General features: G+C 31.8%; 3 protein-coding genes and 1 pseudogene across 5 annotated transcripts in view; 2 read left to right on the top strand and 2 right to left on the bottom strand.

Moving 5' to 3' along the window:
- The window catches only part of LOC115878200 (intraflagellar transport protein 140 homolog), a 109,924-nt gene extending 95,022 nt beyond the window's left edge, over positions 1-14,902 (bottom strand). Inside the window, exon 1 of the mRNA XM_030894613.1 lies at positions 14,804-14,902. The gene's annotated coding sequence lies outside the window, so the exon portion shown is untranslated. The remainder of the gene's footprint in view (positions 1-14,803) is intronic.
- Positions 1-15,919, top strand: part of LOC115878206 (coiled-coil domain-containing protein 186-like) — a 70,546-nt gene extending 54,627 nt beyond the window's left edge. For 2 of the 3 annotated variants that reach the window (XM_030894622.1, XM_030894623.1), the window contains exons 5-7: positions 14,575-14,741; positions 14,806-14,989; positions 15,690-15,919. In XM_030894622.1, coding sequence (XP_030750482.1) covers positions 14,575-14,741; positions 14,806-14,989; positions 15,690-15,914 — 576 coding nt within the window. In that variant the 3' untranslated portion in view covers positions 15,915-15,919. Of the gene's footprint in view, positions 1-14,574; positions 14,742-14,805; positions 14,990-15,680 lie in introns of all 3 variants that reach the window. The other variant, XM_030894624.1, reaches the window with a different exon arrangement.
- On the bottom strand, positions 14,804-15,539 carry LOC115878208 (annotated as a pseudogene).
- A 204-nt stretch (positions 15,920-16,123) lies between the features above and the next one.
- The window catches only part of LOC115878209 (E3 ubiquitin-protein ligase SMURF2), a 34,353-nt gene continuing 23,734 nt past the window's right edge, over positions 16,124-26,742 (top strand). The window contains exons 1-4 of the mRNA XM_030894627.1: positions 16,124-16,245; positions 16,406-16,444; positions 16,639-16,881; positions 22,111-22,513. Of these exons, the coding sequence (XP_030750487.1) occupies positions 16,191-16,245; positions 16,406-16,444; positions 16,639-16,881; positions 22,111-22,513 (740 nt within the window). The 5' untranslated portion in view covers positions 16,124-16,190. The remainder of the gene's footprint in view (positions 16,246-16,405; positions 16,445-16,638; positions 16,882-22,110; positions 22,514-26,742) is intronic.

The following is a 26,742-nucleotide window of genomic DNA, read 5'->3' on the forward strand; positions in this document are numbered from 1 at the left end:
TGGAAAAATAGATTTTATTGTCTAATGTTTTTAGTGTCTTGTCCTGGTCGGTTCAAAGATGCCCATATCGTATTTTTAATGATATTGTTGCGGACCCGTGTGGACTCGACCTAACCTAACTATATGTCCCGCCCTCAGATGACATCTTTACATCGAATTAAAGAATAAACACCGTAATGATTCATTCCAACGTTCGAGAAAAAACGAGTTCCACTGGAAGGGACTAGTACATACGAGAACATTCGAAATGCTTCTCTATGCACCTAACGATCTATGGACTATTCGGGAATTCTGTAGCTGTGGGTATAAAAGCCGGCGGCTGGGGCCTAGGGAGGGCAGATATAAATAAGTACAGTTGACGCGCGAAATTCAAAATAAATTCTTTCTAGATAAATAATTGTAAATCGTTTGTAAATAGTTTTTTAAGTCTTTTATCGTTATTGTTTTTGTTAATTAGTGTAAATAAATAGTGTTTAAATAAATTGTGACTTTCTATCCACACGGAACCGAGGAAAAACGTAACAATATCTCAATTTTTTCAAATGGAACGAGGGTGGCTCATTACCATATTTGGAAAAAGCATTTTTTTACGAATAATTTGATACCACAAATTGTCGCTATGAACCGCACGTTACAATTTCATGTAAACCATATGCGAAAATGTCAAAAGTTGACATATGATATGTCATTCTATTCAAAGTGTCATTTTCTATCGAATAAAGTAAAAAAATACCGAAGGTGTCATTTAAAAATCAAAAGTTGTAGTCATTTCCGGTAAAACCGGAAGTGACCGAAAACAATTGAATATGTGTCAGTCAATCCTAATTTATGTCATTTACTAAGATACCAAATCTCGTTGTTTTATCTGAAAAAATAAAAAAATTATAGGGGTGAGCCACTTTCGAGACGCACCCGGTATTTCCTATAGAAAAGGGTGTTTCCCTTTATAAGCGTCGAATTTGATCCACCCTGTACATTATTCTATTATGTTACAATGTAAGCTTAAAGGATAAATTTATAATTGTACAAACGTTTTAAATCTGCCACCGCAGGGTAATTATAAAACCATTATGGCGGAATATTAAACACATGCGGGTTTTGTTGACGTATCCTGTTGACCGATTAATGTCCTCAAATTATACCGGTCGTCGTTTTATTTTTATGGCGATTTACAGGTAGCTGCTACAAATTGCGGCTGGACACGCCCAAAGAGTAGATTAATCGGTGTATGGTAAAGCCAGGTAGCCGATATTCAGGATTCGCCGTTTAAATTAAATAATACCTTTTCCGATAATACAAAGCTTATAATAGTAGGAAGATCACTAGATTTTTTTGTACGGAAAGAGTAACTTAACATTCCAATTATCCAATGGTGGAACCAGATTTACTAAGATTAAAAAAGTTTTTCAGTGCACTAAAAATATATTAGAGCATTTTTAATATGTCATCTTATAACATTTTACTTTAAATTTCATTTTTTTATTACAATGGTCATAACTTTGGTTTGAAAAATTGGCACCGGGAGGCACGTATAGCCGCCCATACTAAAATATGTTAATAAAAAGTTGGTAGGCAGTTCTTTTAGTTTCAAAGTAAAGGAATTTTTCCAATTTTTTAAACAATATTTCATATTTTTTTTTATCTCAAAAACTGCGACTTTGACTGATTTTGATGTTATTACAAATTTTGTTGCAAATATTATTTCTAATCTTAAATTGAAAACCGCGTTTCGCTAGCTACCGTAATTGTGGAGTTACGATTTTTTTAAATTTTTAACCCCCTCCCATAACCCCTTACCAACCCCCCACCCCCACCAAAAACTAATGGCCAGATTCTCGGGTGCCACAGTATTTTTGTGCCAAATTTGGTTCAAATCGGTTTAGCGGTTTTTGAGTTATCGTGTTACAGACAGACAGACAGACACCATGAAAATATTTTCTATTTAGGTCATTTATTAATTATAGCTAATTTTTTCGTATTTAAAATAATTTTGCTAATAACTTTCGTTTGAAAAAAGATATGAAGATGCGGTTTTCACTGACTTTTTAAGCTTTTATTACTCTTTACCACCAGCTAAAATTACATATATTATCGCATTTAATTTTTTTTTGAAGAAACGCGCAATGTTTGTTAAATTGTAAGACCGCGCCCCCTAGCGTCTTATTCAAAAGCTTATTAATATTGTTTATACGGTACAGTACGTCTGTCCGTTCTGTGACTACGGGGTATCCGTGCGAGGGGAAACGATATTCTCTCGATGTTTTTCGTAAAAAATTAGACGACGCGTCCCATCAATAAAAATTCGACAGATTTGCAAGTAGCCAATAAAATGAGTGGGCGGAGCGATTTGCGGTGACGTACTCGTCAAGTCGACGTATAAAATATATTGCTGTTTATTTAAATGTTTTTTGTCCGCATTCCTTTCATAGACACAGATCCAGCAGACGAACTGTATTATACAGGGTGAGTTTCCTACGATGTTCTCTATGGGTATCTCGGAAACTACTGGAGATAGAGAGTCGGTTAAATGGGGAAAGAATTGCAGTTTTGTGGGGTCATAAATATGCGCCTTTCAGATTTTTGAAAATCTTCATGGCTTACTAGATATTTTGAAAAAAACAAATTTCGGTTATTTTAAAAATTGTCCCTAATTCCATTATAAGGTATTTTAGATAAAATGTTTTCATATAAAAGTTGTAGATAATCACATTCTTAAGGAGACTGTGTTCTCCGCTTTTTTCTAAAGCCTGTCATTTTTGACATATGAGACAAACATGGTATTCTTATTCTGTTATGATGTATAACTTATAAAAAGTCAGAATATATTACTAAACGGTTCTTTACAATTTACATTACACAATCGAAAACTTATCACAAATTATATCACTACATACACTTTAAGTTATTTTAAAAAATGTTCAAAAAATCCGCCATTGTTTTGAGTTGCATGTTTTTAAAACTGAATTACTACCTATTCTCACAGAAGGACCGGTCGACTTAATTAAACTTTTCTCGTACCGCCACTTCGAGTGCCTCTCTTAATTCATAAGTTCTTTTGTAAACCTTATTGTTAACTATACCGCATAAAAAATTCTAAAATGGATAGGTCAGGTAATCGAGGAGGCCCACGCAATTAGTCCACCTCTCCCTATTCCTGTGTTTGTATAATTATGATATAAATAATTTTTAACATTTATTTCATTATGGGGGGTGGGGGGTGGTGTGTCATAATGAAAGTCATGTTGGAACCACTCTATTCCACTCTATTGATGCGCGAGTATCTACACGCTTTCTTCGTTTTAAAAATTCATATTTACAATTTTTGTTTATTTTAATTTACAAAGTTTGGATGTGACAGCTTCACATTTCTGAGAGCAATGGCGATTGAACTTGTTTCCATGGCTACCTAAGTGAAATTGTTTAAAATGATAAGAATTGGCTATAACTCAGTAATTTTTCGAAGAAAAGATATTATAGCTTATATCACTAAAAAGCTTAAAAAATGGCGCTTTTTATGAAGTCATGGCCAACTATTGTCTTAAAATTTATTCCATTTATAATCTAAATTTATTCCATTTATAAAAACATATGTTTGTGTCATATGTCAAAAATGACAGGCTTTAGAAAAAAACGGAAGACACAGTCTCATTAAGGATGTGATTATCTACAACTTTTATCTGAAAACTTTTTGTCTAAAATAGCTTATAATGGAATAAGGGACAATTTTTAAAATAGCCGAAATTTGTTTTTTTCGAAATATCTAGTAAGCCATGAACTTTTTCAAAAATCTGAAAGGCCCATATTTATGACCCCACAAAACTGGAATTCTTTCCCCATTTAACCGACTCTCTATCTCCAGTAGTTTCCGAGATACCCATAGAGAACATCGTAGGAAACTCACCCTGTATAGAGTAAGAAACGTTCTTTTAAATAAGCCCCGGTTTGTTGTATTCCGTTTATCCAGTCCGAAGTTATTAATATTTAAATAAAAACAGATCTAACCTTCCCCACTACTTTATTTTGGCAGATAGGGGAAAAGGGTTCTAACAAAAAATATTCAAAATTTACTGAAAATTATGAAGCTATTATTTGTAGTACCAGTTATCTAGGCAAAATTGTGTAAAAACTTCATTTTCTTATTTTTTATAGCATTTGTGCCCTCTAGCGGCCGTTCTACAAACTTGAAAATAATTTCCAGCAATTTCTCATAGCCTCTTTAGTTATAAATATTTTTTTTCGTAGGCCCTACGGCTAATATTTTCCGAGATACAGCCGAGAGCTATTCTTAGTGGGACACCCTGTACAAGGGCCAGCCTAACTTTGGTCTAGCCAGAGAGTCCGCAATGTATACCTCGAAATGTGTGATATTTACTTAAGAAAAAAATATACGTTTGAGAAAACATGTGAAAAATATTCGAAAAATGTTTAGGGGTTGTTTAACGTCTAATTTACAGTCCCCATAAAACCCAGGAGAGGCGGCGTCAATACTTTATCTAAATATTTACTAAAATAGTACACGTAGCAGTAAATTTTATAGTTTCCCTTTATAGTTTTATGTCGATTATAAAACGGCCGAAGCCGTGCGTCGATTACACAGGATGGAATCTTAACTACTTATTTAGAAAATGTTTTTATTAATAGCAATTCTCTTCATTCTATCTATGCGGTATGGTCACAGCCTATTCAATAAACAGTCTGTCGACTTACGATCATTTACATAGAACCATGGAACTCTGCGCACATACTAGATATCAGTGTTGCCAGATCCTCATAATGCAAAAAGCGGGACAATGATCTTCTTCTGAATTATGGCCACTTTTGCTTTTACAGCATTCAGCCGCACTATAAATACTTTAATTTATTTAATTCATTTAATTTATTTAATTTATTTAATTTATTTAATTTATTTAATTTATTTAATTTATTTAATTTATTTAATTTATTTAATTTATTTAATTTATTTAATTTATTTAATTTATTTGATTTATTTAATTTATTTAATTTATTTAATTTATTTAATTTATTTAAATCTTTGAATAAGAAGACTAAGGAAGGAGCATACAAAAAATCTTAGGTACACCGCGATGGGCCTCAAATATGGCCGACTTAAATTCCGCTTTATCAGTGTCGTTCCAATTTTATTTAAAAAATGTAAAACTATGATGTAGGGTAGACGTGGGGTAGACTCAATAATTTGTTGTTTTATTTTACGTTGTGAATCAATGTTGGTGGTTATTAAAATTGTTATAAAAATATATAATTCTAATAAAAATAGATAAGTTATAATAAGTATTTATTAACACAAACATCCGATACGCTACTGAAGCAGGTAAGTCAAATTAACGTATCTAAATTCTTTGACATCTAATCTTTGACAAGTAATAAATAAAAGCTAAAAATGCAAGAAAAATATATAATTTAGTTAATTTAAGTGAATTTCATAAATGATCGGTTTACTACACGTATGTATATTATATAGTCACTTACTAGCGAAAAGTTGTTCCATTATTTCACTCAATTTTTGCCGAGATCTACCGCACGCTACACAACCAACTATTTTAGAGTCTTTTTCGATAAATCGCGATAGTGTCACTGTTAATTTAAGTTCTGCCACAATTTCCATCTAGATTTACCACCTTTATACAACTATCAGTAGTAGAATAAATAATAAATAACATAAAATAAACTCCATAAAGACTGACAAATCCACAAAATTTCAAATCAAATTCAAATGTGTCAAATGAATCGTCAAACAGAACTGTCAAGGATCCCCACCCTAGAGTGCTTTTTCCGCCCACTATGCATGAATACATGGATAGCATTATGCTCCTTCCTTAGTCTTCTTATTCAAAGATTTAAATTATTTAATTTATTTGATTTATTTGATTTATTTAATTTATTTAATGTATTTAATGTATTTAATGTATTTAATGTATTTAATGTATTTAATGTATTTAATGTATTTAATTTATTTAATTTATTTAATTTATTTAATTTATTTAATTTATTTAATTTATTTAATTTATTTAATCTATTTCATTTATTTAATTTATTTAATTTATTTGATTTATTTGATTTATTTAATTTATTTAATTTATTTAATTTATTTAATTTATTTGATTTATTTAATTTATTTTCTTTAATTTTTAATTATTTTTTTATCTATTCTTAGATGAATTTTATAAATAAAAATTAATTTTAATAGTTATCAGTACTATCTAGTTTCTTATTTAAATGTTTTTTTAAACCGTTTAATATAAAAATAGAATGTAAAATAATTACATTTACATTCTTTGACTAACGCTGTTTAGAATATGCAGACCGGTCTAAATTTCCTAATGTTTAACCTGGAATTAATTTAACGATAAATAAACTGGAACTTCTAACGATTATCGAGAATTACAACACTCTTTACGTATACAGAGTGACCCAAAAATAGAGTTCAGAAAACGCCTCCATATCATGTTCCATATTTAAGATTTTCCCCCCAATCTTTCTTACAAAATATGTCGGCAGTGGTGACGTATGACGTACATTTAGAAATATTTTCATATATACAGGGTGTTACAAATATATACTTAAACTAAAGTTGTATTTTTTAAATGGAATGTTCTGTGCGATTTATTTTTTAGTGAATTTGTCATAAAATTACCATTCTAAAAAATACCACAATGCCATAATCTATACAGAGTGGTTTCTGAAATATGACCTTTCATAGATTATAAGTTTTTTACATATTTAAAACTCTCTCAAAATTGTAAAATCCCAAATTATTTAATATAGGTATTTTATTAAGATTGTTCTCATCCAATCTAATCATATATAATATTCGTGGTATATACAGAGTATATATCAAAATATTAACATATTTTCTTCGCTATTTGAAACGGAAATCACGCTGTGTTTTATGTCATAAATAAACAATGTTTTTCCAACTTTACGTTGCACTTACATTAAACCTTACGTTTTACGTTATAAACACAGGGTGTTCAGAAAAATAAGTACCATGTAGTAAGGTGATATTGGGACACCCAGTAGAGTTATTTAATAAAAAAAACATAAGTTATTATATTATAAAAAATATATTTATTAATATAATTGCAGCTAAATGATATGTACTTGACATAATTTTATTTTGAAATTACTTACAGCATAAAGTTAAAGGAACAACAATGTCGATTAGTTATTTTATATTACACACAGAAAATTATTACTAAAATTTAATTACCTAGTTTACCTACTTACTTTATGAAACGGTACATATTTTTTTTATAGGCAACTTGTAACATTTAAATCATTTCATATCTACTAGAACTAGAATATTTTTAAATAAATAGAAATAAGTCTTTAGATATTCATCACAGTCGTACCACGTTATACTAATTGATTTTTTCTAATAGAAACCTACGTCATTATTATATGTAAGTGTCTTTATTATTTAATTCTCTATTTAAGTGTGTTGAATATTAGTACGATTATAGAGAAAAATGGATTATTTTTTTTACAGAATTCTGTAAGCCATTAATAAGAACAATTTTTTACAATAACTTAAACCAAACCAAACCAAACCTACATATTTTTTTCATAAAATTCTTACAGATTTTTTTTCTGTTTTTGTCAAATAATAAATTCTGTAAAGAATATCTTACACATTTTTTCGATAAATTATATAGATTTTTACAGTAAATATTTCTTATATACCGGGTGCGTCTCTAAAGTGGCTCACCCCTATAACTTTTTTACTTTTTTAGATAAAAAAACGAGATTTGGTACGTTAGTATATGACATAAATTAGGATTGATTGACAAATTCAATTGTTTTTGGTCACTTCCTGTTTCACCGGAAATGATTACAAGTTTGGATTTTTAAATGGAACCCTCGGTATATTTTTACCTTATTCGATAGAAAATGACACTCTGAATAGAATGACATGTCGTACTTTAAATTGGACTATTTAAAAAACCTTACTTTAAATTTCAGTCTAGAGTGCCATGACTGTGTAAAAAACACTAATTTTTAATCAAGGAGCCTTAGAAAAATAGATTTAATCGTCTAATGTTTTTAGTGTCTTGTCCTGGCCGGTTAAAAGATGCCCAAGTATTATTTTTAATATCTCAATTTTTTCAAATAGAACAAGGGTGGCTCATTAGCATATTTGGAAAAAGCATTTTTTACGAATAATTTGGTACCACACACTTGGTATTTCGAGTCAAATTGTCCTTATGAACTGCATGTTACAATTTCAAATAAACTGAAAATGTCAGAAGTTGACATATGATATGTCATTCTGTTGAGAATATCATTTTCTATCGAATAAAGTTAAAAAATACCGACGGTGTCATTTAAAATTCAAAAATTGTTGTCATTTCCGGTGAAACAGGAAGTGACCAAAAATAATTGAATACGTCAATCAATCCTATTTTATGTCATATACTAACATACCAAATCTCGTTTTTCTTTACCGGAAAAAATAAAAAAAATTATGTGTGCCACTTTTGAGACGCACCCGGTATATGTATTTATTTCTGTATGAAACGCTACATATTTTTTATAAAACTCTTAGATAGGTTTTATAAAACTCTTACAGATTTGTTTCCTGTTTCTAGTTAATTAGTAAGTTTCTGTAAGATATATCTTACACATATTTTTTGGATAAAGTTCTCAAATAAGTACCTTTTCTTATTAAATTCTTGATTAAGCTTGCTTGGCTAAATCTCCTGAAATCTCACTCATTTATTATAATATGATCTATCCTGTCTCCACCACAAACCATACAGCGTGTATTCAAAAATTTTGGGTACACAGAGAAAATAGTTACATAAATTCTAAACCCAACCTTCACATACATACGTACCAAACTCATCGCTATGACGTAGGTCTCTATTCAGAAAAAAACACCGAATACATTGAAACTAATACATATTACAAACTCAACCCCTCCCTTGCGCATCACCAACCCCCTCAACCAATTCACCCCCGCACTCCACGTCGGCGAAATCACCCCGCGAGTCCGAAATCACAAAAATAGGATGATACCGGCTCAGCTGCAACGGACAAGGCAATAACTCGGGCATCACCGAGTGATGCGTGATCAAAGCCACCAACGTAGTGAACTCTTTCGTGAATCCCTTTATCCTGTATCCTCTTCTGGTCCTCATGATGAGGTAGTGCGCTATCCCGCTAGGCTGGAAACTGCGAGGAACCCTCACGCTTAGAGCGTAACATCCAGACTTGCTGGTACTCCTACGCACCATGAACGAACCTACTGGTTCTTGGGAGAGGATTTCTAACGCTATTTCTCGAGGAATTCCTTCCTGGTACCATGGAGCAAGTTTCAGGTCGTCAGCATTGAAACGGGGAAACTTTTTGAAGGATATTTGAGCGGTTTCTTCAGATACAGTGGAGATGTTGGCCTGGCTGTCTTCGCTGACCAAAGAGCGAATTTCTTCGTCGTTCAGGTTCAAGCTTTTGAACGAATTTTGACCTTGTTTCTTATCGGAATCCAGAATGTTGTCGTTGTATTCTTCTTCGACTCCGTAAAGCATGCGTTTCTTCCTCCCCTGAACAGTTTGGGTATGTCCGCAGTGGTTGCAGGTGTAAGACAAAAATTCTCCGTCACAACTAGCTGAATCTTCGTCTTGGAGTTTGGTATAATGGACGGAAACGTTCGTGTCCTTTTCCTCGATCTTGTTCAGTTTTCCCATGGCTAACACATCGATAGAAAGGTGAACAACGGTAGTACTCGCGGCAGACAGGCACGAAAGGTACTGCCGGTACTACCGTCAGGTATTGTCGGTCAGCAAGTCTGGTATGTGCGGCGTTGCCGGCTGCAAGAGGTGGGTTTTCTCGGAATATCGTCGGCGCGGCGGTACTGGAAAAAAGGTCAAGTGCATTTTTTGTACCTACGAAATCTTATCGCGAATCGCGATCACTTTCAATTTGTTCTTTGGTGAGATGCGATTGGAAGGGTCTGTGAAATACCGATGCTCACTTGCCGTTATTTTTTCGTAATTTTTTGTCTCGGTGCACCGTCATATTGCGCAAACATATGTTCGTGCAATGGGATAAATTTACCTGAGTATGTTGCTATAAATAGCATTGTTTTAGATTGAATATACCGAGTGTTTTTAAACCTACTCTCGTCATTGGGATCTCGGAAACGAATAAAGATACAGGGTGGTAACAAATTAGGGCAAAAGTGCATCTTTTTTTTCAATAACAAGGAGCCGTCCTCTACCGGAAACACTACGATCTGTGAGGCCCATTGTGATTGTCGCCTTTCTATATCTGCACCCATTCTCCTATCCCTGTGCCCTGCACCAACTTATGCAGGTCCATAATAGGACAGGAGCATAGTTCATCCGGTTCTAGCCTAGCCACAAGCCTAGCTTTCCCAAATAAGAAGTGTTCCTTGCTTAGACAAGGAAAGAGAGGGCAGCTGAAAGTGAGGCAAGTTGTCACCACGCGAAATTCTCCAATGGCGTAGCATCAGAAATTAGCTTGTACCTAGACGGTACAAAATATTTATTAAAACGTAAACTAATATAACGTTCATTTTTGAGGAATGCATATGCAATTTTGTATTTTATAGTCTCACCTTTATAATATTAGAATATCCATGCAAAATTTATTTAACAGTCATAGTGGACTGATTATCAAGACAATTATTTATTTATTAACGTGTGTATAATGTATAATTAAATAAAAAATAATGTAATAACATATATTTTAAACGTGTATATACATATATACTGTATGATCGAAAAAAACGGCGTCTTGTTTGTTTGGAAATGACAATTTCACAAATGAATATTAAAAATTACATTATTCATTGAATCCGTAAGCAAGTGTGAAGGGAATTGGCTAGATTCATTATTATACAGTATAATCGAGAAAAAAAGACGTCCAGTTGGCTTGTAAATTACGATCGATGACATTCCCCATATAATTCTACATATAAATGACATAAAAACTATACAAAACGACATCGAAAAAAGACGGCGTCAGCGATGGCTATGAAATGAAGATCGCTGTCATTTTATATGTAAAATTATATGGGGAATGTCGTCGATCGTCATTTACAAGCCAACTGGACGTCGTTTTTTTCGACCATACGGTATAATAATGAATCTAGCCATTACCCTTCACACTTGCGTACGGATTCAATCAATGTAATTTTTAGTATTTGTTACCTTCAATCATAAGAATATCCTATTTTTAAGAATATCCGAATTTATCCACAAAAAAACAAAACAATTCTGGAAGCTTTGTGTTATTTTATTTATTTTTAAATTTTTATTAATTACTCACTGAAACTATTATTATACACTTAAATTAGCATTTTTTTTAAAGAATATATAAAAAAATATATCTAAGTAGTAACAAGTAGCCCACCACAAGTTTGTCCATCCCCAACAAATCTTGGCAGGTAAATTTAAGTTTTATACAACAACTATACATATAGATTTTTTATCACTAGTATTTTTCATTTTTTTGTAGTTTACAATTATTTTACATATTTGATAACAATACTTTATACATTTTTTTACATGTAAAATATATAAAAAAATGTTTATTGCAGAAATTGTATTTCTCTGATTATAATTCCCTACGCCACTGGTGAAATCCGGTCTGAGTAGCAATATTTATAGTTTCAAACATTAATTATAATACAGGATATTGAAAATACTACTTGGAATTATTAAAAATAGTTTGGTTTGGATGTGGTACAAGACATATTAAAAGCATTTTACTTATTTTTACTGCTATAATGAAAAAAATGTACATTTTATGACCACATAACAAAAGTTCTCTATCGATTTATACCTGTGAAATGTAATTCCAGCCACTTTTTTCTCGCTTCGGCCTTTGCAGCCATACGCTGAACATCTCACCGTACTGAACAACACAGTTTATAAATTTAAAACAAAACAGTTGTCACAAAAAACATAAACATTCGCTCGGTGTCACCTCGAAATCTTGTCACCAAAGTATGGCCGCCGATCGAATTTTGGCCTCACTAACCGATCACGGGAGAAACCTCATTGCGGGAGAATATGCGTGTTACCCGTCCCCTCTCTTTCCTTGTCTAAGGTTTCTTGCGATTCAGAGCCTCGCAGTGACATTGTAGCTTTTTTCGTTTTCCTGTTATTACCGATTCTGAATCGTCCTAGAACTATGCAGCGCATGCGCAAATGAAATAATGTCTTTATATTTCCTTCTGCGCATACGCATCACAATTCTAGGACGGTTCAGAATCGGTAATAACAGGAAAACGAAAAAAGCTATTATGTGTTCCGCTGTTTCAGGATCTTTATCGCAGAGTCTACAGCAAAAACTTCCTTGATACAGGTTGAGCTTATTCGGGTAACACTTGACAGCCATGTGTCATGTCAAGAGGCGTGTTGTAATACGCGCTTTATTCCTGCTGAGGATTAGCATTTCTTTTGCGGTTTTAGAGCTAGGTCCTTGGATAAAAGCCTTGCTGTGCCTGTGCCCCTGTCTGTTTCTCCAGTGGACATTCTGCTTTTCCCTGATCCAGAGTTTGAGTGCACTACGGGCCATACATTTGGGTATTCCCAGTATTGGCTCTGGACCAAGATAGGATGCCAATGATCCTTGCCTAGCTAGCTCATCGGCTTTTTCGTTGCTTTGGATTCGTGCTTATCGAGGAGCCCAATGATAGTTTGTTTTAGTAATTGAACTTATCTTTGTTATTTCCGAAAATATGGCGGAAAAACTACAGAAGTTTCCGATTTTTGGTTGTATTTTTTCACGAGTTTTTAACATTTTATGTTTCTAAGTTTTACCTGTGGTTTTAGATCAGTTTTTGGTAAAGGCTGTGGGGAAAGCACTGCTTTGATCAATTATTATAGCCATTGTGTTTAGTGAAGTTGAGAAGAAAAATCACGGAATTTTATTACAAAATTATATTTATGGTTTATATTTCATCTTTTTCATCAAAAACTAGAACTTTTTTACGTAAAAAAGGTGCTTTGTTTAGTTCGAAATGGTGAATGGTTTTCAAGATGTAGAATTATCCCCCGAAGTTAGATACACTATTTTTTGTGACACCCTGTATATTAAAATATAATGTCTTTATGTCTTTGGGGGAATGTCATTGATGGTTCATTTCCAAGCCAACTGGTCGCCGTTTTTTTTTCGATCATACAGTATTTGATATTGTAAATTGAAAGAGAATTTCTTTTTGTTTCTTATATTTTTTTTCTGATTTCTTCTACCGTATGTTCGAAAAAAAACGGCGTCCAGTTGGCTTGGAAATGACGATCGATGACAGTCTCATATAATTTTATTACAGCAATCTTCACTCCATAGCCATTGCTGACGCCGTTTTTTTTTGGAGGATCTACCTTTTGAGGGATCTACCTTTTTGGAGTGTACCTTTCTTTTAATTTTGACATTGACCTACGCCTTTGAGGCCATTATGCACTGTGTTACTTGGGAACAAATAAAGTATTATTTATTTATACAGGATGAGTCTTAAATAAGTGCAAATATTTTTGGGGTAGTATATTTCGACCCCAGAAACACGATTATGAGGGGTTTTTTCGCGAAAAAAAATTGAAAATTTGGAAATTTTTTAGTTTTTTTTGTTAAAAAACATAATTTCTTGATAATATGGTAACATAGGTAGTAGATTAAATTTACAAGAAAGAAACCCTAGAAAAGATCCAGTGGTTCGCAAAATTTAAGCAAAAAATATTTTTTTTTGAAAATTTTCAAAGAAAAATAACTCGATTATTTTGGACTTATTTTAAAAACGGTAAAAAGAAAATATGTGTCTTTTATCGAGATCTACCAACTCTGAAAATATTTGCACTTATTTAAGACTCACCCTGTATATACATATTTATTATAAAAATTCTCAAAACTCTTTTTGGACAGATGATATCAAAAAATTGACGTATCTTTGTAAAATTTATAGATTTTGTTTTGTTCTTGTTTTTTTGAAAAAAAATTGAGTCTGTTTAATATTTATAATTTAGTTTTTTTTACCGACTTGAATTTTAACTAGTAAAATATAAAAAAATAAAGGCAAATTATTCATTTTTATACCAACAATTTATAGAAAATAATACAAAATACAGGAATATCGCTCTCAAAGATTATTATTTTATGTTGAAACGCTCTGTATATTCCAAGTAGTACAAGACTACTTGATAAAGGGTCCACAAAGATATAATAAAAATAAGTAGAAAAAAGTGTTTAATTTAAAATGCCTTCTCCTTAAAAACAAAATATTACTCTCTTTAGAGACTTTCTTAATACATCGGCAACGTCGCACGAGCAGTTGTCGAACGCAAAGCCTTGAAATAGAGATGGCAAATATTTGTCTTCAAAAGAGCATTAACTCCTGAAGAAAATGAATCTTCAATGAGAATTCCATTCCAGACATATTTGTAATATTTTAATTAACATATTTTATATTAAAATTCAAAAAATGACCATTAAAAAACAATAACTTTGTCATAATTAAACAAAAAAAGAATTCTATTTTGTTTACTACTTAATTTTACACAGTATTTGATTTTAAAATTATATTTATTGTTCCAGGCAGAAATTAGTAATTTAGAATATGAACATAGCAATAAAATTGAAACCCTCAAAAACAATTTTCATGAACAGATAAGGAATAAAAGTAAAATAAATGATGAATTAATCAATAAGAAAGATGAAGAAATTTTCAGATTAACAGACATAATTCAGAAACGTTGCCAACAGTAAGCAAGATTGTGAATTAAATATAATAATTTTGAATAAAATAAGTATACAATCTACTTACAGAATATCAAATGAAATATCTTCTTTACAAAACCACCTGACGAGTTGTGAGTGTGACAAAAAGTTAGGCCTGCTCAAAAAATGTGTATCGAAAATGGACAAAACTTTCAAACGTTCGGAAAGGGAATATCTACGGCAGATAGAAAAGTTAAAAGAAGATCTAAACAGTAAAGAAATCTCCTTACAGGTATTCTGTATTTTATATTGAAATTTATTAGGTAAATTAGGTTAACACTGTTGACTTATATTAAAGGTTCGTTTGTAGGAGGTTTCTGAAACTTCTTATTCCTATTTCTCTTCTTTTTAAACTTGTTGCTGATCGTATTAACGACTGTCGAATGTCTTTGTGCCATTTCTTCATCGGTAATGTCTTTTTCTTTGCGTTTCTCCAATTCAACCACGATTTTCTTATAATCAGTCGCCATTAGTTTTTCTATTTCTGGATTCATACCTCCAAACGAAAGCCTACCTTCCACTAATCTTTTGCATATAGTTATACTGGCCGGTCTAAATATAATATTGCCACTTTTTTTCATTTCTTCTGTAATCTCGTTCGAATACATAGCCTGACCTTCCGCATCTTCTTCAGCTTTATCCACTTTTTCTTTCGTCTTTTTCATAAATTTCATCTCTAAGATGGATTTGGAAAGCTTAATTTCTTTAGACATCTTTAATTTCTATTAAATTTAAAATTTTAAAATAAAAACACAAATTTTCAATAACCCTTCGAAAAAACAAGGTTATGTATAATTGGATAATTTGACTTTGACAGTTCTTGTTAGTGATGTTGTTGAGAATCGATTTTTAAAAAAAGTTCGATATTTGTAATTAAATTAAATATCTAATAATAATATTATTGTTTTATCTCAGATATACAGTATTTTTAGATTCAATTAAATGCTCAAAAGACCGAATTACTAAAACAGACCAACGTAAATCTTGAGGAAGAATTCAATAAGAAGTTAAACGCACTCGAAATCAAATACATAAAAATGTTGGAAGAACACGAGCAAGAAATGATGGAGAAGAAAAAGCACGATGAGGAAGAAATTGTAATTTTAAAACAGCTTCTCACAAGACATGGAATTTCTTATGATAATATAGACGTTTAAAAGTTGCTTATTTTATTATAACCTTTTTTTAATAACTTATACCATGGTAAAATTAAAGTATTGTTGTGTTTAACTAATATTCTAACTAAAAAGTTTGTTTACAAATGAAATTATTATTAAAAATTGTAATTTTTAAATTTTGAATTTACCCGCGAACTATTAGTAGATAATCGTTCCGCTGGAGCAGCACCGTCGATAAAATTATTAAACTTTAGAACATGGCGAGGAATACATAGTGTGCAGTGATGTGTTAATATTAAATTTACATTTATAACGATGTCTAATACACCATCAACACGTCGAAATGGAGCACAGAAGATTCGTTTAACAAGTGAGTATATCAAATTTTGTTTCAGACCGTCGAAAATTGTTAAATTTGAGGAATTTCGTACATTGTTTAACTGTCAAACAATATGGCCTCATTGGAGAGGGACCTCCCAAGTATAATAAATTTGTGATGTAATAATATTAATTTAAATGTCTCTTTTCAGTCGTATGTGCCAGGAATTTAGTCCGAAAAGAGCTTTTCCGTAAGTATATAAATATTACGTCGCTTATAATCATAGTAATTAGTCATTGAAGTAGCTAACTTTTAAGTTTGTTCACTGGGTTATTTCACGGTAAATAATCCATCGGTGTTGATTTATATGGGTAGAGAAGTTTTAATTAAGTACATAAGTTAGTAATATAACAACCAACTAAAGATATATTCATTTTTTTGTAGGTTTGCCTGATCCTTTTGCCAAAATCTCGGTTGATGGAAGTGGGCAATGTCACTCCACAGAAACTGTGAAAAATACTTTGGATCCGAAATGGAATTCGCATTACGACTTATACATTGGGAAAACGGACACAATCACTATTACAATATGGAATTATCGCAAAGTTCATAAAAAACCAGGCAGTGGTTTTTTAGGATGTGTTCGTATAGTGAATTCTTTGATTCAAAGACTGAAAGATACAGGCTGTAAGTACCCTTTTTTAAATACAAACAATTTCTCTTTAAAATCAAACAAATGAATCGTCATATTAAAAGAAATATATACTGTAAAAGTGTTGTTTATAGTATCAGATATGCACTGTAGTTTAAAAACGATTACACATACGTACGTGATCATTTTATCTGTGATTTTGATTTCTATGAGTGTCTTCTTAATTCAATTTTGTCTTTATTACACTCATTCTTAACAAATCTAGGGCATGTAAAAACTAACAACCCTGCATTTGTGTCTGTCTATTGCTGATAATATATGCTAACTGCCTTTATTTTTGTCTCAAGCCCTACACTTATTGTTTTACCTGTCAGTCTTACATGTTCAGTCAGAATGTATCAACTAAAACATTGTAGATGAAAAAATGGTCCTTTTTATTTGAACTGAATTATGACAGAAGCCTGTCTAGAGAACTGACAAGATCATTTAGTTTTTCAACAAAATTGTTGTTTTGCCTACACTGAAAAGAATATAAGTAAATTTGCAAAAAATAATATGTTATAATTATACAGGGTGGTCCGAACTGTATTCCGGAAACTTTGGCAGTATATTCTGCATATAAAAATAAGTAAAAAAAATTGTATAAATTTTTGTTCTAAAATGCTTTGTTTTGGAGATACAGGGTTTATAAGATTGATTTTTGATTTTGATTTCTTCCAAATAATTTCTGAAGTAACGTCAATATTTGGATAAAAATTGGTGTCTGGGAGTTTTTTGACATGAGAAATTTGATTTTGATGTCAATATGACTCCTATTTGTTAAAACGTATATTTTTCTTGATTTTATATATCTAGCTTCCTTTAACATTAAATTTCAAACAATCAGAGAATTCATTTCAATCTGTTAGAAAACTAATTATTTAAATTTCCTATATTATAAATACTGCCATAACCAACATGAGATACAGGCCAGAGACTTCGATTTGTGACGTCACCGCACTAGTCGGGCTTTTGTATTGTGCCATATGGTACTGCATATAGTTTTTGCATAAATAATAGTATTTATTGATAGTTTTGCCAGATATAAATATGAAAAATATACAGAAAGGTATTAAAAAATAACATTAACTTTTTATCGCGTTAAAGTAATTGAATAGCATTAAAATTTAGATCTAAAGCACGAATATTAATATGAAATAAACACAGCATAAGATGAACAAAATAAAATCTAGATAATAAAAAGCGTGTCCTAAAATTGCATTAGCGAGTATTTAGCAACTAGTAATAATATACCTTGTGATAAAAAGTTTCCAAATATTAAAAAATTTGAGAACTATATGTTTATCAACAAGTTAAGAAAATGTATTGTATATGATAACGGCAGAATACATTTTAAAGTTTAATTAAAAATAATTGTAAAAATTTGCCTAACATATTTAAAAAATGTGCATATCAGGTAGAATCAACTATTATCATTAAGTAATTTGTAGTTCGATGTTCATCAAGTAACAGTCTCCATAAATCGTAAATAAAAAGATAACTATCATTTTTTATATAAAATACTGAAATAAAGTACAATTCATTTAATTTCTTTAAAATATATTGCCATTTCATAATAATAATAATAATTTTCAATATTTATTTCATCCTGAATTTCCAAATCTTGTTTTCTTTCATCGGGATGTTTTCTCTTTATGGGAACATGCCCAGTCATATAAGAGGGTTGATTTGGAAAAATTGTAGGCACAGCATCTTCTGTAGGTTTTGAACGTGACTTAGTTACAGTTAATATTGTTGGGAAAGAGAATGTACACAGATCCTGAGTACTTATTATAATTGCTGCTACAAGGCACAGGCACAGAACAATGTCGCGACATTTTTTATTTCACAAAGTAAAAATAAGGAAACGACAACTGTTTCACCTAAAAATACACGTCACTTACGTTGGTTTAACACTATACACTAACACTAACGCTATTAATTATGTTTTTATATAAATTCCCCAACTTTTTCCAGCCGGCATCGCCGGTGTTACTATAATTTTTACCGAAAGTATGGTTTTTTTCGCGGGTACGATGTTATGAATCGGATCTAGATAGTTCACTATTCACTCAAAATTATTTAGTATAATTTTATTAGCATAGAAACGCGTAAAAAACACAGATTTGTTGGGAAACTAATGAAAACAATTGGTTTGTTTAAGACTACTAATTCTCGACCACTTCGGTAGAACTGTCAAAACAGTAAGGCCTTGAATATGACATTAGCCACGATACTGCCTGCTTAAGAGTTTAAAAGCTGTATTTATAAAAATATGTCTTGTATATTCACTCTTTAGTGACATCTAATAGTTGATATTAATAATATACCATATGATCAAAAAAAAACGGCACAAAGTTGGCTTGGAAATGATGATCGATGACATACATTCTTTCAGAAGTGTCACAATAGGCAATTTTTTTCGTCCAAAAATTTTTAATATTTTTTTTTCTCAAAAACGGTTAATGTTAGGTATGGAGTGTTTAATATCAAAATTCATAAAATTTTACAGATAATTTAATTATGTAATAAAAAATGGGGGCACCCATTTAAAATAAGAAAGTTGCTATCAACCGGAAGTGCCGCCATATTAAAAATATTTTTAATCGATCGATCTCGTTGTCGTCCTAGATATTGTAGTTCTCTAGAAGCTTCTAATGAACGCACACCCTGTATATTGTGTCTAAAATAGAAGTGAAATATTGGTGACAAAATTACGAATTTTATTTGACACTTTGGTGGTTTTATGGCACAAGGTACATACTTTTCTTGAAATCTTATTGCGATATTATTGTAATACGAAAAAGCTATACAGGGTGAGTTTCCTACGAAGTTCTCTGTGGGCATCTCGGAAACTACTGGAGATAGAGAGTCGGTTAAATGGGGAAAGAATTGCAGTTTTGTGGGGTCATAAATATGCGCCTTTCAGATTTTTGAAAAAGTTCATGGCTTACTAGATATTTCGAAAAAAACAAATTTTGGCTATTTTAAAAATTGTCCCTAATTCCATTACAATCTATTTTAGACAAAAAGTGTTCAGATAAAAGTTGTAGATAATCATATTCCTAATGAGTCTGTGTTCTCCGATTTTTTATAAAACCTGTCATTTTTGACATATCACACAAACATATGTTTTTTTAAATGGAAACCATAATTGGCTGTGACTTCATAAAAAGCGCCATTTTTTAAGCTTTTCAGCAATATAAGCTACAATATGTTTCTTTCACAAAATTACTGAGTTATAGCCAATTCTTATCTTTCTTGACTAATTTCACTTAGTTAGCCATAGAAACATGTTCAATCGTCGTTGCTCTCAGAAATGTGAAATTGTGTCACATCCAATCTTTGTAAATTAAAATAAACAAAAATTGTAAATAAAAATTTTTCAAATGAAGAAAAGCGTGTAGGATTATTGGTTCAACTTATCCTATTGGTCAACGTATCCTGTATAGCCCAGAAAAGTTGAACCAATAATTCTACACGCTGTTCTTCATTTAAAAAACTCTTATTTACAATTTTTGTTTATATTAATTTACAAAGATTGGATGTGACAATTTCACATTTGTGAGAGCAACGACGATTGAACTTGTTTCCATGGCTAACTAAGTGAAATTAGTCAAGAAAGATAAGAATTGGTTATAACTCAGTAATTTTGTGAAAGAAACATATAGCTTATATCGTTGAAAAGCTAACAAACGGCGCTTTTTATGAAGTCATGGCCAACTATGGTTTCCATTTAAAAAAACATATGTTTGTGTCATATGTCAAAAATCACAGGCTTTAGAAAAAATCGGAGAACACAATCTCATTAGGGATGTGATTATCTACAACTTTTATCTGAAAACTTTTTGTCTAAAATAGATTATAATGGAATTAGGGACAATTTTTAAAATAGCCAAAATTTGTTTTTTTCGAAATATCTAGTAAGCCATGAACTTTTTCGAAAATCTGAAAAGCGCATATTTATGACCCCACAAAACTGCAATTCTTTCCCCATTTAACTGACTCTCTATCTCCAGTAGTTTAGAACATCGTAGGAAACTCACCCTGTATATATTCTATAAAAATCATATCGTTCCATTTGGCTTAAAAAGGTTCCATTTAGCTTTTTAAGGCAACTGGAACCATACAATTTTTATGGATCGTAGATCTTATTGCCATATTACATATAACAAGAAAAACGCCAAAATTTCTATACATAGTACCTTTTGCCATAAAACCACCGACTTGTCAAAAATCCATGTAAAAAAGTAGCCCTGGCAACATTGCAACGTGCATTCGTCAAATACTTTGATGACATGCACGTTATCTTTTATTGATTTCCTGCTTTGAATAAGGAAGGAGCATATCAAAAATCTTAGGTACACCGCGATGGGCCTCAAATATGGCCGACTTAAATTCCGGTTTATCAGTGTCGTTCTAATTTTATTTAAAAAATGTAAAACTATGATGTAGGGTAGACGTGGGGTAGACTCAATAATTTGTTGTTTTATTTTACGTTGTGAATAAATGTTGGTAGTTATTAAAATTGTTATAAAAATATATAATTCTAATAAAAATAGATAAGTTATAATAAGTATTTATTAACACAAACATCCGATACGCTACTGAAGCAGGTAAGTCAAATTAACGTATCTAAATTCTTTGACATCTAATCTTTGACAAGTAATAAATAAAAGCTAAAATGCAAGAAAAATATATAATTTAGTTAATTTAAGTGAATTTCATAAATGATCGGTTTACTACACGTATGTATATTATATAGTCACTTACTAGCGAAAAGTTGTTCCATTATTTCACTCAATTTTTGCCGAGATCTACCGCACGCTACACAACCCACTATTTTAGAGTATTTTTCGATAAATCGCGATAGCGTCACTGTTAATTTAAGTTCTGCCACAATTTCCATCTAGATTTACTACCTTTATACAACTATCAGTAGTAGAATAAATAATAAATAACATAAAATAAGCTCCGTAAAGACTGACAAATCCACAAAATTTCAAATCAAATTCAAATGTGTCAAATGAATCGTCAAACAGAACTGTCAAGGATCCCCACCCTAGAGAGCTTTTATGGTGGCTTTTCCGCCCACCATGCATGAATACATGGATAGCATTATGCTCCTTCCTTAGTCTTCTTATTCAAAGATTTCCTGTTAAATATTTTAAAATTGTTTTTTTTTTGTTAGAATATTACATCTGTATGTTTTATTTTGTTTGCAGTTCAGTGTTTGGATTTGGGACGCGCTTCTCAAGACGACGGCGAACCCGTAAAGGGTCAAATCATCATTTCGTTGCTCTCGCGCGACGGCCCTTGCGGCGGCACTCCCCTGGCCGTCGTAAGCCCCCTGGGAGACATCAGGGGACCCCCAAACACCCCCGCCATCGAAAATAACCTACCGGAAAACGAAAATAACGCTACAGATGAACTGCCCACGGGCTGGGAGGAGAGAAGGGCCGTGAACGGTAGGCCCTACTACGTCAATCACATGACCAAGTCCACCCAGTGGGTCAAGCCGCAGATGGGCGGCAAGGCTCGACTGGCCGGCGGAAACAGAGCTAGAGGCGGAAACAATAACAACAATAATCACAACAATGGCATAAATAATAACGTGGAAGCTAATAGGTGAGTGCTCGTGTGGGGTAACGTTTAATTATACCGATGGTACTAATTATTTTCGTTAAATATTTGCGCGGACGGAGACTTTCACTTTTTTTTTGCGAAGGCGAGAGGTGTAAATAACGAACGATTTAAATTAACAATTGGAATGCGTAAAATATCAATTAACATATTCATAATAGTCGCTTTTTTTAGATTGTAATATATATTTTTTTATATTTTCATGATCTATGAATCCTTGATTTCTTTTTCAATATACAGGGTTTAAATAAATAAGTATGAAAAAAAAATTATAAGAGGGTTCTTTTTTTCAACAAATTGATTAACTTTTGTATTAAAATAGCAGAGTGCACATAACCAAGTAAATGAGGACACGAAAAGACTCCCAAGTCTCGGCGTAATTCGTCGAACTTGACTTTTAGGCGGATTGTGTACCTTTTGGGTGGTAGTTTTAGGGGGGAAAATTCTTCAAAACACTCTGCTCGGCCAGCTTTGGCCAAAAAATCAGTTTTTTGCAAATATCTGCCAAAATATGCAATATACAAAATTTTTCTTGAAACAAAAAATGAAGTTTAAGTAATCTATACTAATATATAAAATCCTGACTGACATACTGATTAATCACGATCCTGCTCAAACCACTCAACGTAATAAGTTCAATTTTGGCATACAGGTTGATTCTAGGGTGTAGAGGTTCGATAAGAAGGGATTTTTCGAAATTCCAGTTCCAAGAGGGTGAAACCACCCCTCAAATATTACAATATTTTTCATTTAAAAAACGGTCAAGTTTCCGAAAAAACGCTTAAACACGTGTATTTTACTTTGTTTTTTTACATATTTTAAGAATTTTTAAAAATGTATACAGGGTGTTTCGAAAAATCTGGTCATTGATTAATCACGATCCTGCTTAAAGCGCTTGACGTAAAAAGCTAATTTTTGGAAAACAGATTGACTTTAGGGTGTAGAGGTTCGATAAGAAGGGATTTTTCGAAACTCGAATTCTAAGGGGGTGAAACTATCCCTCAAATATTAAAATATTTGAGGGTGATATATATTTTTTTTTATATATATATATAACCGGTGAGTTTTTCGGAAAAACTCTTAAACACGTATATTTTATTTTGTTGTTTTACATATTTTAAGATTTTTTATAAATTCATACAGGGTGTTTCATAAAAAAGAATTTTGTCATATTTTTTTGTCATTTTGCTTCCTTTTTGTCTTTTTTTTTCTCTATAGTGACATACTTAATTTTGAATTGGTTGAATTCAGTTGTAAATTATTGTTACACATATTATCTTATTTTTATTTAACGAATATACTGCAAGCGTAATAAGTTACAGAATTTAAAATGACTGTGATATTAATTCATTCTTAGAACAGGTACTCGGAAGATCAGGATTTCCGCAATATTTTTCAATTTTTTAAACATAAATTTGACATTTCGAGAATATGAGATTTCCTATTATTTTTTAAAGATAATAGCCATATCCTATCTAGATAATTTTATTTGATAAAAAATTCAACAAAAACAGTTGCAAATAATTCCTATTGTTATATTTTTACGCTATCTTTTGAACTAATTATTCACATAAAAACAGATTGTCATAAAATTAAACTTTATTAGCAATGGTACACATATAAAAACACATAAATATTAATATTTTGATTACTTTTTGTCGCCACAAGCATATCAAAACGTCTGAATGAATAAAAATATAAATTAAGAGATTCTATATTCCGTTTATCCAAGGTGCAAAAAATCTTGATTTAAAAAAAAATGATTTTTTTATTTTAATCAGATTTTTTTAAATTTTCATCGGATTTTTTTGATTTTAATCAATTTTCTATTTAAAGTCCTATCCTAAATGGCTTAATCTTTGTAACTCTGCCCGGTATTGACAATATTAACATTTCTACGGTGAGTGTCATTTTTCCACATCAGTCACCGATATATTTTATTCTATAAACTTTGCCGAGAGATGCCTCTATTTCCGCATAAAAATCGGCCGCTTAGATTAAAGAGATTTTTTTTGGAAATAGTCATGACTGTCTTAAGTCGGGAATAAAATTGTTGGTACCATCTAATGTTCAAAGTGCAAAGTACTTATTACAGAACAACATGTCGGTAGAAATTTGGAATGAACTAGAAGATAAATTAGGGAATGCGGAAGTTGGCTCGATCAACATTCAGCTGTTCCAAAAAAGGTATAAAACAGTCTTGACTCGAGTTTATTTTTTGACATTGATTAGTCCTCGGGAATAAAAATATAACCTGCCATCAGAAGAAGCTAGTTCTGCACTAGAGTTTGCGAATGAAATATATTCAAATACCGGATTTCTGGCACTTCACAATTTCAAAATAAATCTGTCATTTCGAAGTGTAATGGATTCACACAAAATAACTTCAAAAATCGGTCCAACATTTTAATAGATATTAGGGATATATGTGATATATACACACCGGAAAAGTCTAGGGATATTACAATTTTATCCAGCCATCGTCAGTAATTTTATTATTTGCATTTCTGATATAATAAAATTCAAATAAACAAATAGTTTACAGGACGTATTGGAAATAAAAATGCGAAATTTACCGAATTTTTCAAATTTACCTTGATTTTTACTGAACTCAAAAAAATACACACATTTTTTTTTAAATTCTAAACTGTGAATTAAAAAAAAGATAAAACCATTTTTACAATAAAGGGTATGGCCTCCTCTACTGTTCATTACAGCCCTACATCGTCTCTCCATGCTCCTGATCAGGTTGTCGATCTCTTCTTGAGGTACAGCTTGCCACGCTGCATTCACGGCCCGAACCAGATCCCTACGAGTTTCACGAGGCATGCCCATTCTCAAAATTCTTCTTTGGACCGCGTCCCATACGTGCTCGATGGGGTTGAGGTCAGGAAATTGTGCCGGCCAGGGTAAGATGTTTAATTGATGAGCATTGATAAACTCACTTACCACTCTGGCTGTATGAGGCCGTGCATTGTCATGCATGAAAATGAAGTTTCTCCCAAAATCATTAGCATAGGTCATAGGTAACAGGACAGGCTCAAGAATTAAATCACGATATGTGATTCCTGTTAGAAACCTTTCAAGAAAAACGAGATCGGTTTTTCGGCCTAACTGGACTCCTCCCAAGACCATAACTGTTCCACCTTGATAAGGGTGCACTTCCTGAACATGATCTAACCGAATAAGATTTCCCGGTTCTCTCCATACCCTAAGTCTTTTCGAATCCGGATGAATTCCAAAGCGTGACTCATCCGTGAAGAGAACATTGGCCCATTGTTCATTCGACCACTGAACATGATCTTGAGCCCACAAATATCGTACTTCTCGATTTCCTCTCGTTAAGGGTTGAGCTCTCCAGGGGCGTCTACTTCTTAAGTTGACCTCTCTTAATCTATTGTGAACAGTGTCAGGACTAACGGTTACATTATGTGTTTCCTGGAGAATTAAACTAAGCTCTGGTGCTGTAAGAGTCGGTCGGCGTCGATCATTTAATTGTAAAAAATGATCTTCCTGAGGGGTAGTAATGCGATGTCGCCCTGTGTGCCTTTCTGCAACATCACCACTTTCACGGTAGCGTGCACTTAATCGCGATATTACACCTTGCCTTGTATTTAATGCTCTAGCTACGTTGATTTGGCGCATTCCAGCTTCGAGCATACCCATGGCCTTTAGCATTTCGTCTCTGTTAAGATGTCTACGCTCCATAATGTTTAATACTAAACAGAGTTATTTGAATGAATTCTGGCCAGTTATCATAAAAACATAGCCAGTACAGGTTAAATTCGAACAATTGATGCTAGGTGCTTTTTATACATTTGACAAAAAATGCACAACACTTCTGCAAATATCCCAAATTTAGAAATAACTAGTGTGACTACTTCGTTTCAATCGATGTAGAAAAAATCGGCCTACAAATATGTGGTTGTTTATTCAAAACATTTATTTTTAACTTTAATAAAATGATATCCCTAGATTTTTCCGGTGTGTGTATTATATCTTTTACAATGATTTTTCGATCTATTAAAGTATTTAAACGTTACAACAGCAAGTGTAACTTTGTACTTATTTGATGAATAGATAGGGTATATAATAATATAGGAATACTTTTTTATAGCTTTATAGGAAAAGTTTTTATAATTTTTACAGTTATCTTTTGATTTATCATAAGTTTTTTTAAACAAGTTTATTTAAATCTTTGCACCCTGGGTTTA

This window comes from Sitophilus oryzae, unplaced genomic scaffold (assembly GCF_002938485.1).
Source record: "Sitophilus oryzae breed Bouriz unplaced genomic scaffold, Soryzae_2.0 scaffold_1502_pilon_pilon, whole genome shotgun sequence".
NCBI classification, from domain to species: Eukaryota; Metazoa; Arthropoda; class Insecta; order Coleoptera; family Curculionidae; genus Sitophilus; species Sitophilus oryzae.